The sequence below is a fragment of the Cibotium barometz genome, chromosome 29 (genome assembly GCF_041138505.1).
Source record: "Cibotium barometz isolate CiBa-2024 chromosome 29, ASM4113850v1, whole genome shotgun sequence".
NCBI classification, from domain to species: Eukaryota; Viridiplantae; Streptophyta; class Polypodiopsida; order Cyatheales; family Cibotiaceae; genus Cibotium; species Cibotium barometz.
The window spans coordinates 15013787-15028343 of NC_141074.1; the positions used below are offsets into that span (position 1 = coordinate 15013787).

A 14557-nucleotide genomic window follows, 5' to 3' on the forward strand; every position below is an offset into this window, starting at 1 on the left:
GCGTGGAAACAATCTTGTCATTATGTCTCTCTCATTTTTTTGAACTCTGTAGTGACTGGCTCATACATACCTTGTTTGTTGATAACTAGCTAAGGTGGAGTAGTGTTCCTTGTTGCCTGCCCCTTCCCATCTCTCTCTCTCTCTCTCTCTCTCTCTCTCTCTCTCTCTCTCTCTCCCCCCCCCCCCCCCCCCAAAAAAAAAGGGGAAAAAAAAAGAAAAAGAGGAAAAAAAAAAAACTTTTTGCTAGTGGAAAAAATGCATCGTCGGATGCGTGAACTACATGCTCCAAAGAGGTCAAGTATACAACGCAAAGAAGAAGGGGGGATCCCTTCCTTGGCTAGCCGTTCTCGGAGGGAGGTTACATTGGGATGGGGACGGGGATGGGGGGGAGAGAGAGAGAGAGAGAGAGAGAGAGAGAGAGAGAGAGAGAGAGAGAAAGAAAGTTATATTAACGTCCACGGGAGGCCGAATCCGACCTATGGGACAGATCAGGTACATCCATTTACATTCCACTCTGGGTATCGATGCCAAAGAGGCATAAAACTGAAAAAAAATAACTCAAAATGAACTCTTAAGACTCTTAAGAGTTTAAGTTACAATGGGTTCTATTGCATCTAGTTCGAAATTGAGGTTCAAAATAAAAATAGCTATATTTCATCCATGGATGGATTTGCTCTTGAGGGGGGTGGGATACAGAATTCTTTAATGATTGCTTGTCCTCCTCTGTATATTGCCCATTTGCCATTCTTTCTTGCTTCTTTAACTTTATTCAGCTCTGTCGATTTGTTCTTGTGAGAGAGAGAGAGAGAGAGAGAGAGAGAGAGAGAGAGAGAGAGAAATGAAATGAAATGTTATATTAACGTCTTCAAAAGGCCAAAGTGACCTATGAGACCAAAGTTACAACCATGTGACATCTGATACACTGTCTGGAAAAGAAAAGAAAGAACTGAAGGTAAGTATCTAGCCCCACAATATATCAGTAGGGGGCATCCGGAAGCAGCAACTAGGGAGAGTGGGAAGCTAATGCTACTAGTCAAAATGGGATACATGAGTACATGGATACATCAATACATGAATATGGGGGAGTACAAAAGTGACAGTGAGTACAACAGTATATGGCTGGAGTCGTAATCATCCTAGGAGCTCTAGCATGGGTCTCTGCCGGATGGCGTGGATATCTGCCATAGTGAGATGCCTAGTCGGACGAGCCCGATGCCTCGCAATGATGCTCTGAATTCTCCGGTGTAGGCACCGTCTCCGATGTGAGGATCCGCGAACCCTCGGGCGTCTAGATCTGCCCAACTGGATAGCTCTCTCAACTAGTCCCACGGGGTGCGTGTTGGCTGTGTCCCCTCTCGAGTAGTCCCTCTAAAGAAGTCAGTAATCCGCCTCTGTGTGGACTCCGTGCCAGTCGGGCGTCTGCTCCTGATAATGGACTCTCTGAGCCTGCGGATCTCCAGGAGATAAAAACCCAAGCATCGCTGATCACAATAGTCCATGACTCTAGCCAGTGGTCCAAATCCCTCTCTGAAAAGGCAATGGTAGCGCCCTCGAATCTCATAATATGCTGTGCAGCGACAGATGTAGTGCTCCTCCGTCTCTGGCTCTATCCAACAAATCTGACAAATCCTGTTCCTTGGAGGTATGCCTCTAAATCTGCCTGTCTCTATCTCTAACTGATGTGAGGAGGTGCGGATCTGCCCAATGGCGCACCTCAATCCATGGGACAGATGGGTATCCATGTAGCTCGGTCTAAGTATAAAGCCATCCTTAGTGGTGCGGAGAAGATGGTCTCTATAGAAAGCCATCTTCGTCCCCAACTCTTGTGAGGGCTCTAGCCATGTCCTCCTAGTGTCCAACTGAATGAGGTCCTGTCTGATGACTCTACTAATCTCAGAATGTGTCAAGGTGAGAGAGGGTGCCTCCAGAGAGTACTGGAAGGGTGGAAGTCTGTCTAAACTGAACCCGTGGAGCTCAAACCAGGATGCTATCTGCGCATACCAACATGAAGTGTCTCCCTCCATGGCTAGCTGATGAGAGGACTCTAAAGCAAGTCGTGCGTACCGGTGTCGGGGAAGCTCCCAGGTGCCATGAATGAAGGACACTGATCTGGCAAGAGCCTCGACTACGATCGGTGGTGCTCCCATCTCGGCTCTAATAATCTCATGGGGTACCGAGGCCTTAGCCCGAATCATCGTGGAGATCATGGACACAAGTGGTCTCTCCATCGATCTCCATCCATCGTATGTGCATCCTGATCGACTGTGAAGATCTAGGCTAGGCCTCCAGATCTGTACTCCATATAGCATAGCCGATGTGACCAGCGTGTCAGAAAGCCATAGCTTAGTGCGTGGCTCGTGAAACTGTATCTGTGAGCACATTCTCTCTAGACCTCCTAGTGCTGCATATCCTCTAGTCAATCTGGCCTCTGCTGGCCCCCTCATGGAAAATGTGGGCCCAGTGAACACCACTCCAAGATATGTGTATGAGTCAACATACTCCACTGTCTCTTGCCCATATGTGAAAATAGGCGGTGATCTCCAAACCCACTGAGCTGTAGTGTTAAACACCATAACCTTGGTCTTACCAAGGTTAACTGAGAGCCCACTGTCCTGTGCATAAGCATGTAAAGTATCCAAGTGCCTCTGCATACCCTCTGGTGAGTCTGCTATAAGCACAATATCATCAGCATATAAGAGCAGAGGTATCCAAGTGCCAGTCAACTGGGCTCCTCTGTCCCCTCGTGTCCCAATATAATCAGAGATCTCATCAATGTATAGTCCAAATAGAGTCGGAGAGAGCGGGCAGCCCTGTTTCACCCTTATAGTGGAGTGTACTACCGGGACATCATGTTTCTGACAGAGACACATGAAAGCCCAGAGAGAGGCTTACCACGGGTAGCAGGGTACCAGTGGGAATCAGTGTATAGACAAGGGATGCGACAGAGCACTTCCAGAGGCTCAGGTGGGATCGCTATACTATTCAGACAAGCACTACACCAGCGTATCAGGGTGGTGTTGAGAGACCCAGAGGCACGCTACATGAGGATTAACCTACAGCTCTCAGAGGTGAGAACAGTTTACTTGGCAATATGCTACTTCTTGCCGAAGGGGTCGAGATTCAACACAGGTCACATGGAGGACCAGATTGGAGGAGGAGAGGAGAGAGGGGCCCTTCCTAGTGAGTCTCCATACGCCACTCTATCCGCAGATATCCTACACTATTCGACCATGGGGGAGGTTCTCCTGATGGGGGACTTCAATGCACGCACACAGAATCGACAGTGTGAATCATTCGTCTTCACAGATCCCCTCATCCTACAGGCACTAGACGATGTAGACGCAGGGACCACGAGGATGTCAGAGGACAGTGGGCCAGACAGTACAGGTTATGGGCAACACCTTCTGGACCTGGGAGCTAGACACCATCTCGTTATTTATAACGGGATGTCACAATGGCCAGAATCGGGAAGACTCACATGTTTCCCATCATCAGGAGGCAGCAGCACTGTGGACTACATATTGGGCTCGCGGGAGAGCACAGACCCGATAGACTCTTTCACTATCCCTACATGCCCCATTGGTGCGGACCATACTTATTTGGCTTTTTCTCGTAGGAGCTCTCTTGATCTTCCACCCTCGACCACTCAGGCATCTCGTACCATCTTCCACTTTACCCGGGAGCTTGCAGACGTTTATGATTCAAAAGTACATGATGGCCTCTTTGGTATGGACCCTACAGCACCCATCGATGTACTGACGGCCCAGCTTTCACACATACTGCACACAGCAGCCAACCACAGCTTTCCACACCATCTCCAGACAGGGAAGCCACCTAGATCCGGGGACATGCCCCACAATAGATGGTATGATAATGAGTGCAGAGAGCTTCATCGACATCTCCGAGCCCAGATAGCGAAAGGGGAAATAACACAGCAGCAGGCCAGTAGACAGATGCGGTCTCTTACACGCCGTAAGCGACGCACATATGAGGAGGCTCAATACTGGGACATCTACCACATGCTCATGAGCAAAGATGCAGCCACTGCTTGGCGACGACTCAGAGAGCCACGCCCCCCCACCCTGATTACTGATCCTCAACGCTGGTAGAGTTATGCAGAAGGGCTTTATGATGTTCCGCACCAGCCACTCATCCCTTGCCCCACCGAGACTCCACCGACCTCATTTGTTTTCTTTACTACCGATATGGTATCTCGAGCTATACATAGATTCCAACATGGGGGAGCTGAGGATCACACCGGCTTACAGGGTGAGCATTTCATTTATGCAGCTGACACACTCTCTCCTTTTATTGCTTACCTCTTTAACAGGGCTCTGGTAGAAGGTTTCCGGGCTGAGTGGACGATGCACACTATTGTACCGATCCACAAAGCTGGGGACATGTTGGACCCCGGTAATTACAGGACTATCATGATTGGTCATACCTTGGCCAAACTCTATGGGGCTATCCTGGAGGCAGAATTGAGCGCACACGCTGAGAGGGAGGGGCTTCGTGCCCCTGGTCAGGCAGGTTTTCGGCGAGCCTTCTCTACTATTGATCACATTTTCACCCTGAGATACCTGATTGACCAAACTCGGGCACGGAGACATAGACTCTATTGCTGTTTTGTGGACTTCCGCAAAGCCTTTGACACAGTCTTGAGAGAGCGCCTCTTCCACCGCTTACAGACACTGGGCATACGCCCCGACATGATGTGGGGGATTTACAGATTATATGAGCAAGTGTTTGGACGAGTTAGATGCCCAGGGGGACTATCAGATATGATTGCCAGCACCATTGGTGTGAAGCAAGGCTGCCCTCTCTCCTCGACACTCTTTGGCTTATACATCGACGAGGTAGGAGACTACATCATACACGGAGGAGGCTCTGGGATTGACATCTCAGGTACGACTGTACACATTCTATTATATGTTGATGATATCATTCTTGTGTCGGCTACTCGGACAGGGCTACAAAGGCATCTACAGGCCTTGGATACTTTCTGTGCGGAGCGAGGACTCACAGTGAACATTGGGAAAGTCAAGAAACTTGAAGCGCGGATAGCAGCCCAAGATGCAGAGATCGCAAATCTCAAGATAGAGATAGAAGAAGCACGTTCTCAACATAAGCTCGAGGAAGGTGAAATTTAGCCCGTCATGACGGAGGAGCTGAACACCATCAAGGCCCAAGTGAGAACACTTCAAGAGGGAGAAGAAAAGAAGGCCCGAGAGACCTCCTCGTGGGTGGAGGTGCTCATGAAGACGCAAAAGCAAGTAGATGAAACGGAGAAATGGATAGAAGTGGTCAAGAAAGGTATGAACAAGGAGGCTGAAAGCACATCTACCTCGAAGATTATCAACCTAACCATTGAGGAGGAACAAAGAAGAATGACAAGGGAACTTCATGTGCGGATCACAGGGCTTAAGGACGGTGACAATGTAGAGGAGAAAGCCAAAGATTTATTCACACACATGGGCATTTCGAGGCCTACACACACGGAGGCTTGGAGAGTGGGCAAGAAAGACAAGAATGGAGGAGAGAGCTCGAAGGAGAGAGAGAGTGGGCAAGAAAGACAAGAATGGAGGAGAGAGCTCGAAGGAGAGAGCTCTCATTTTACACTTTCCCACCTTGGAGGCCAAGAAGGATTTCTTGGCCAAGCGCTCCGCCCTTAAGAAAACGGGCATCTTTTTAGGAGATGACCTCACCTTGGCACAGCTAGCACATATGAGGGAGTGCATGCCGGAGATTAGGGCAGCCAGAAAAAAAGGGAAGCTAGCATTTTACAGAGGAGGTAGAGTGGTGATACTAGAGAGACGCACCACCTGACGGTGTGAGACCTATGGGACCAGTCTGAGACTTGCAGTATGGAACTGCAACGGAGCATTGAGACTGGATGTGGGGGCCTTTGAGGACAGCTTCAAAGATAGGGACATCATCTTCTACTCGGAGACACATCGGGCCCCAGGCAACACATTACCGAGAGTGGCGGGATACAGATGGGAGAGGACTTGTAGACAGGAGGCCCGTTCGAAGCATGGTGGTGGCGGATCTGGAGGAGTTGCAGTTCTTATAGAGAGGAGCTTCAGCCACTCATCCATGTTATGCGCTGTGATGAGAGCGCGAGGTACATGTGGGTCAGAGTGAGGGTAGATGAGGGTAGACCCCTATACATTGCTATATGTTACTTTCCACCCAGCACATCTCATTATGCAGCGCCCAAGGGGCAATCTCCATATATGATTCTAGATGAGGACATATGGGAGTTCTCCAAGGAGGGAGATGTTATCATACTTGGGGACTTCAATGCTCGAACGGCTCAGTACCAAACCTCCTTCTTTGACACTCCGGAGGAGATGTTGAGAGAGATAGATGTGGAGGAGATGTGTTCGACCCAAAGATCACAGGATGAGGTGGAGTGTGCTGAGTATGGGAGATACCTCTTGGAGAGGGGGACTGCACATGGGCTGGCCATTTTAAATGGCCTAGAGAGGTATCCACTTGCCAGTGGTTTTACTTGCTTTCCACACAGACATGGGGCCAGCACAGTGGATTATGTTCTAGCCTCGCCAACCTTCATCCTGAGTATCCAGGATTTTGCGATTGGCCCCAAGCCCATCGGAGTTACGGTGGATCATGCACTTCTCTCCTTTACGGTGGATTTCCACTACAGTACCCTCCAGGTTGGGCAGTCCTCCTATCACCCGAGATATACCTTCTGTAGAGAGACTTATGGAGTATACACCGCAGAGATCTACAGCTTGTTGAGTGCAGAGGATCCACAAAGGCCATTAGCAAAGCTCACACAGATCCTGACAGAGGCTTTACATATAGCTGCAGCGACGGCCTTCCCACACACGCAGCCCACAGTACGACCACGTCCTGGGAGCATGCCCCAGAATAGTTGGTATGATGATGACTGTAGGGAGCTGAGAGCCCGGCCACAGAGAGAGGTTGTTGGGGTAAAGGCATTATGCCCACCCTTGTAGTGTGTGTACAAGCCCATAAGTTTTATAGTACATAGTACACTTAGTACTTTTAATGTACTAAGTGCACTATGTGCACTAGAGCAAATATACATGTGTGATAGGGGAGTCACACACTCATACTTGGTGAGTTGACTTATCCCCACATGTCTCTCTCTCTCCCTTCTTCTCTGTGTGTGTCTCCCACATGAAACCCTAACTGTTTCAGCTGAGCTTCTTTAGCTCCTTCAACTGGTATCAGAGCCTCAATCCCAATCTTTTTCATCATCCCTGCATATCTTCTTCTTCTTCAATAGCTTGGCTCTGATTTGCTGCATCGCAGGCCTCCTGGTCTCCGTGTCGCATTATCTCTCTTCGCAGAACGTTAACAGGTTCGTCTCCATAGCGGCACAGAGGAAGCGGCTTGCAAAGGATCTGTCGAAGACGGCGGGCGGCGTGGCGTGTCTGGTGCTGGTATGCGTGTTGCTAGCAGCGGCGTATCCGTTCGCGGGTCTGACGGTGGCGGGGGAGTCGAGGACTCTGTAGGACGCGGTGGTGGTGCCATCACTGGTGGGCGGCTACGTCCTGCTGCTGCAGGTCCTGATCTTCGTCCTCAGGCATTTCTTCGGCTGGTGGGCCTCTTTCATGCCTGATCATCACCTCTGGCAAGCGATCCAGGAAGACACCCTCTTCGGTTCCGTGCTCGCTAAGTTCATCACTGCGACACCTGAGTGCTAACATTCGGCTGCTCGAGCTGATTTCAGAGGTATTTGCTTCAATTTTGGGATTTTGCATGTCCATTATCATCAATTGAGCAGGTACAGGTCCTAATGGCTCAGATTTGAGCACAATTGGCAACATTGGGTGACATTGGTCACATTCCGGGTCAATTGGCAGGAAATTTGGGTGTTAACATTTGGGGCTTTTGATGTAATTGTGCCATTGGACATTCATACATGCTGTATGATGTGAGCAATTTCACATTCGGGGCTAAATTGTAGGAAATTGGAGTACAAATCAAAGGGCTTTTGTGCCAAATTGGGTTGATTTGCATGCAGGCACTGGCATTTGATGCTTTGGGCAATGTGTTGATGCCTGTCAAGCACTCAATGTGCCAGTAAATCAAGGGGCTTTTATGTATTGGATGTATATGTGGCCAGGGGAAAGCATTGTGAAGACTTTGGATGCCTTCATGTGCATTAATGTACCATTCATTATCAGAAATTGATCTTGAATCAAGGGGTTTTTCAAGATTTTGTGCTTGTTGAGCTTGGCAAAGTAGCAGGGAAGACTTTTATGCCTTGAACCCTCAGTAATCCACTTGCAGTCAAGGGGCTTTTGCCCAATTTCTGTCTGGGACTGTTGTATGCAGTGGTGGGGACTGTCAAGGTCTGATTTTCACTCATTTGGACAGCCAGGAGAGCATTTATTGCTATTGTACTTGCCGGTACACATTTGGTACAACTTTGTACAAGTTTTGGCATGGCTGTACATTGATTTGAGTGAGGAAAAGGCTCATTTTCAGCTGTACATTGATTTGAGTGAGGAAAAGGCTCATTTTCAGCTGCTGTACTTGTCGGTACAGATTTGGTACATCATTGGTGAGCACTGTTAGAAGTCATCTCCTGTCTAGTTTTATACACCAGGGCCTTTGTTGTGGGTGTGCCCGCCCTTATGAGGTGTTTTCCCATTTTTCCCCACTCTCCGTATTTTTTCCCTATTTTTTTCATTTTTTCTGAGGCTTGGGAGGGCTGCCAGAGGGTGCCAAGAGCAGTATAGTGCTGGCCGACTGGATGTTTATCAGTCGTGGGCACTCTTGCTGCTGGCCGACTGGTTTTGATCAGTTTTGGGCACCAGATTGCTGGCCGACTGCATTTATGCAGTCGTGGACCTTTTTATCAGTCGTGGGCTTTTCCTTATGCTGGCTGACTGCCCTCTATGGGGGTATATATAGGTCCTCAGCCCCCATACCTCATTTGTATCATTCCTCGGGATCTTCTTGTGTATATAGAGCAGAGTTACGCGCCTACATCTGTCTCTCTCTTGTGCTGTTTTTCTGCCTGCGTTTTTGCTCGTGTGTTCCCAAATTTGGTCATCATCTCCGCTGCATATTCTGACATGGTATCAGAGCCCTAGGCTCTAGATAGGTCTTGGGATTTGTGTGAGCAAGAGGGGGCTGTTTTGTGGCTGATTGGTGGACTGTTTTGGACTGTTCGGGAAGAGGAGAAGCAAGAGGAAGGCGGGCTGATTTGCTGGACAGCCACTTGCAGGTTTTAGTTCTTCTTTGTTCCCACCCACCCACCCACCCTTTTCAGAGTACATCCCCGCTATGGCAGATCTGTTTGAGATGACCGAGAGACATGTGAAGATCCCGACACTCCCCACGTTCCCGGTGGACCGTCAGTTGGACGGGAGCAACTACGGCATATGGAAGGTGATGATGGAATCCGTTTTGGAGTCTTACGACCTCGCCGATTTTGTCGTTGTTGGTGTTCCACGGCCGGAAGTAGAGGAAGGGGAGTTACCGTCAACCCGAAAGGACCGGGAGGCCGAGACGCAGATGTGGGATCGCGTCAACGCCAGGGTCCGTTCATTTATTTTCCTCAACTGCACACCACAGGTAATCAACCATGTAAAGCATATGACACTGGCCAGAGGTATATGGCAGCATTTGGCCTCACTTTACAACAGGGTATTGCCCATGAAGAGGATCTCCTTGGAAGTACAGATGCGGGTTATGAGCCCTGCAAAGTCGTCGACGATGCGGGAGCATATTAACAAGCTGCAGGCTCTTCAGCAGGAGGTTCTTCAAGCTGGGAAGGAGATATCGTCAGAGGACATGGCCATCACGTTGTTGCATTTTACTCGTCTTTGATTACCAGTGGCAGGCTCAGCACCATCACGTGGGAGGAGCTTGTGCCCATGGTCTTGGACCAGGAGGAACGATTCACGAACCCTCCTCAGGGTGGAGGTTCGGAGGCCTTTACTGGCCAACGGTCGAAAGGCCGTAACATGGGCAAGGGGAAGGCATCGTCAGAGAAGTCTTCTGAGAAAATGTCCGTTAGTGACCGCGAGAAACTGAAGGCAGAGAGGACCTGTAATGATTGTGGCGAGAAAGGCCACTATTGGAGGCAGTGTCCCAAGCGGAAGACCGAGAAGGGTGAAGACTCCTCAGCAATCATGAAGACTTCGGCTTTTGTGCACCTGGAGGTGATGGACACCGATGCTTCATTTTCTTCAGGCAGGGAGGAGATTGGAGGACTCTCCGCAACGGATACTCGGGAGTGGATTCTCGATAGTGGTGCTTCCAGGCACATGACTCCTTCCCGTTCCGGTTTACAGGATCTCTGCAGGCTTTCTGGTCATATTCTTACTGGGGATACGTCCACTATCCCAGTTCACAATGAGGGCAGGATGGAGATAGTTCCCGATGGCAGAGGGGGGAAGCATTCCTCCCAGGTGTTGTATGTTCCGGCACTTGGTTTTCATCTGTTGTCAGTGCATCAGGTTTGCAAGACTGGCGTATGGGTGGAGTTTGATGAGCATTTTGTTGCTCTCCGGGACAAAGCAACAGGCCAAGTGGTTTGGGAAGGTGGAGTGGAGAATGGAGTCTACAGGCTTTCAGCACTCTCTCTCCCAGGTCCTCAAGATTGTGATGAGTGGTAGTCTGGTAATGGCTACTCAAGTGTGGATACGCTGCAGGTACAGGCTTTCTGGGACCAGATGGTGGATAGCTTACCAGTAGATGGCAGCAGTTGGCAGCAGTTGGCAGGAACTTTCTAGTACTGATGTTGGTAGTTCTTGTGTTCGTGAGTCAGAGGAAGCTGAACAGGTCACTTATGCTCTGATGTCTCGTCGTGTTCGGGACATAGAACTTCCAGTAGTTGAGGATGTTCTTTCCACGGGGACCTTTCGGAAAGCCAGGCAGGTGGCAAGTGCTTACTTGCAGAAGGAGGTGGTTTCTCCAGGCTTTGTGGTTCCGGAATCAGAGGGGGTGGTTGACAGGTTTCATCAGGTTTCTAGGACTTGTTTGTGCACCGTAACAGGTGTTGATCCTTGTGAGCAGTGTGATGTCTCTGTGACTCAGAAGCTGTATGGTTCATTGATCTGGTTGATGGACACCGGATTGGACGGGAGCTTCCTGATGAGGCAGTTGAGCTCTTGGTTGCAGATGTCTCTTTGGGAGGCAGGATTGCGTTTCCTGTGGTTTCTGCGACATGCGAAGGATCATGGACTCTTGTACACAGGAGGGGGATTGTTGGATGGAGTCCGACTCCACGGTTGGAGTGACTCGGTTTGGGGAGGAGATCCGGACACGAGGAGATCTACTTATGGCCCAGGAGCAGTTTTACGGAGCAGGAGGAGGTTACATTGCAGGTTTGGGCTTCCACTGGAGGAACCCATGGTCATCCAGAGGCACTTTGTTCGTGAACAGATCGTTGCTGATGACATCTTGCTGGAGTTCTGTTCGACGGAGGACAGTACGCTGGACCTCTTCACGAAGTCACTCTCAGGATTTGCTCAGGCGGCACCCCAGCTCCCAGTGGTTGGTCACACAGCCAGGAGTTGAGAGGGGGTGTTAGAAGTCATCTCGTGTCTAGTTTTATACACCAGGGCCTTTGTTGTGGGTGTGCCCGCCCTTATGAGGTGTTTTCCCATTTTTCCCCACTCTCCGTATTTTTCCCCTATTTTTTCCATTTTTTCTGAGGCTTGGGAGGGCTGCCAGAGGGTGCCAAGAGCAGTACAGTGCTGGCCAACTGGATGTTTATCAGTCGTGGGCACTCTTGCTGCTGGCCGACTGGTTTTGATCAGTTTTGGGCACCAGATTGCTGGCCGACTGCATTTATGCAGTCGTGGACCTTTTTATCAGTCGTGGGCTTTTCCTTATGCTGGCCGACTGCCCTCTATGGGGGTATATATAGGTCCTCAGCCCCCATACCTCATTTGTATCATTCCTCGGGATCTTCTTGTGTATATAGAGCAAAGTTACACGCCTACATCTGTCTCTCTCTTGTGCTGTTTTCCTGCCTGCGTTTTTGCTCGTGTGTTCCCAGATTTGGTCATCATCTCCGTTGCATACTCTGACAAGCACTTAGTACTGTTGTACAGTATTTTGGAAGGGGAACAGAGCACATCTAAGGTGCTGTTATAAATCTGCAGCAACCAGATTTTGGTGATTTTATCACATTCAGTGGGAAGAGAGTTGCATTCGTGCTTCCGCAGTGGGAGGTAAACTTTGGGAGAACAACTGTGAGCACTTTGTGTGCTTTGGTGCAGTGTTTGCACATCTTGCAGGGAGTCAGGCATTGACTTTGTCAAAGATTGCATATTGCTATGGCAACCACAGGTGAGAGCTCTTCATTGCTTCACATCAAGAAGCTTGAAGGCTCACATAATTATGACATTTGGCAAACCCAGTGCTATAATGTGTTGCTCCAGAAGAAGCAGCACAAGCCTATCAAAGAAAGGGGTGTAATGCCCGCTTCTCTTACTGCTGAAGAATGGGAAGATATGGATGAGCTGGCAAGATCCACCATCATGTTGTCTGTGTCAGACTCTTTACTTTTCAGCATACGTGAAGAGAAGACAGCTTGGGGAATGTGGCAAAGATTGCAGGACTTGTATGCCCAGCAAAGTGCCTCAAGCAAAGTGTGTTGGTTAAAGAAACTCATAGGTCTTCAAATGAAGGAAGGGGCGTCTATGACAGCCCATCTAAATGAGTTTAATGGTGTTGTCAGCCAGGTCATCAATCAAAAGTTGGCAATGGACGATGAGTTCAAAGCCACCTTTCTCTTATGCACTTTGCCAGAGAGTTGGGATACATTCAGGACAGCCACTAGCAATTCAAATGCTATGCTGTCATATGGAGATGTGGAGGGTGCTCTCCTTCAAGAGGAGATGAACAGGAAGAACAACTCTGTTGGAAAGTCCAATGCAAGGAATGCATGTGGGAGATCCCAGCAAAGGGGTAAAAGCCAAGAACGGGGAAGGAGCAAGTCCCGCTCCAAAAAGGACTTGGAATGCCATTATTGTGGCAAGAAGGGACATTTCAAAAAGCAATGCTACAAATGGAAGAATGATCAAAAGGAAAAGGACAAAGGCAAAAACAAAGACAAAGATGAAGCCAAAGATGCAAAGCCAAAGGGCAAAAGTGGAGTCAAGATTGAAGAAGTCAATGTGTCACATGCAGGTGACAGTGAGGATGAAGTCCTATTCATGTCTTCACTTGATGCCCATTCACTCCATGCAGGAGATGGTCATGGTATGCACTCATGGATCATTGATTCAGGTGCCTCCTTTCATGTCACAGGTTGCAGAGACTTGTTTGTCAGGTATACTGCTGGCAATGAAGGAGTAGTTTATTTGGGTGACAACCATGCATGCCATATTCTTGGCAGAGGTGATGTGAGGCTTGTGTTTTCAGATGGCTCACAGCTTATGCTCCATGATGTCAGGCATGTGCCTGAGATCAAGAAGAACCTGCTTTCTACTGGACAGCTTGATGATGCTGATTATGTTACCACATTTGGTGGTGGAAAGTGGAAGATTAGTAAGGGCTCACTGGTTGTTGCCAGAGGCTCTAAGGTGGACACTCTTTACTTCATGCATGCTAATGTTTGTCACCATGCTAATGTAAATGCAACCGAGCTGCCGGAAATCTCAATGTGGCATAGCCGGTTGGGACACATGAGTGTCAAAGGAATGGAGCAATTGTCTCGTTTTGGTTACTTGTCTTCTCTAAAGTTCTCAAGTTTTCAGTTTTGTGAGCATTGTATATATGGTAGGCAACTCCAGTGCCCCCACAAGAAAGCTCTTGGACAGAAAGATGCTCAGTTAGAGCTTGTGCATACAGATGTATGTGAGATGCCTTAGCTTTCTTTGGGAGGGGGCAAAATATATTGTCTTTTATTGATGATGCCACACGCAAGGTGCGGGTTTATCCTCTTCGTTTGAAGAGTGATACATTCTCAGTGTTTGAGAAGTTTGTTGCTCATGTTGAGAATCAAACTGGCAAAACACTGAAGGCTTTGTGTTCCGACAATGGTGGAGAGTATATGTCCAAACAGTTTCAGGACTTTTGTGATGCTAAAGGCATCAAGAGGGAGCTCTCTGCTCCTTATGATCCTCCACAAAACGGCACAGCAGAGAGGATGAACATGACCATTCAGGAGAAGGTCCGTTCTATGTTGTCACATGCTCATGGTTTTTGGGCTGAAGCTGTTATGACAGCCGTTCATCTTATAAACAGGTCACCTAACACGAGGCTTGGTGGGAAAGTGCCAGAGGAAGTATGGACACGGAAGCCTCCGTCCTACAAGCACTTGAGAGTGTTTGGTTGCGTTGCATACGTGCACATACGCAGGGAAATACGCACCAAACTTGATCCTAAGTCTCACAAATGCATATTCCTAGGATATGGTGATAGAGGTGAAATGGGGTATAGACTTTGGGATCCAGTGAATAGAAAGATTATACTCAGCAATGATGTCATTTTTGATGAAACATGCATCTATAAGGAGCCTGCAAGGCAACAGGAGCTTGGCAGAGTCATCTTTGATGATGATGGACATCATGGACAACAACCAAGGGCTGTA

General features: G+C 48.8%; 2 protein-coding genes and 1 pseudogene across 3 annotated transcripts in view; all 3 read left to right on the forward strand.

The window, feature by feature from the left end:
* Positions 1-14557, forward strand: part of LOC147621890 (RGS1-HXK1-interacting protein 1-like) — a 67424-nt gene that overhangs the window by 18427 nt on the left and 34440 nt on the right. The window lies entirely within an intron of this gene.
* Positions 2937-5150, forward strand: LOC147621891 (uncharacterized; annotated as a pseudogene).
* Positions 5111-6208, forward strand: LOC147621892 (uncharacterized). Its single transcript, XM_086823633.1, has 2 exons — positions 5111-5510; positions 5557-6208. Exons 1-2 carry the CDS (start codon positions 5157-5159, stop codon positions 5824-5826), a joined length of 624 nt encoding a protein of 207 aa, XP_086679759.1. The 5' UTR covers positions 5111-5156; the 3' UTR covers positions 5827-6208.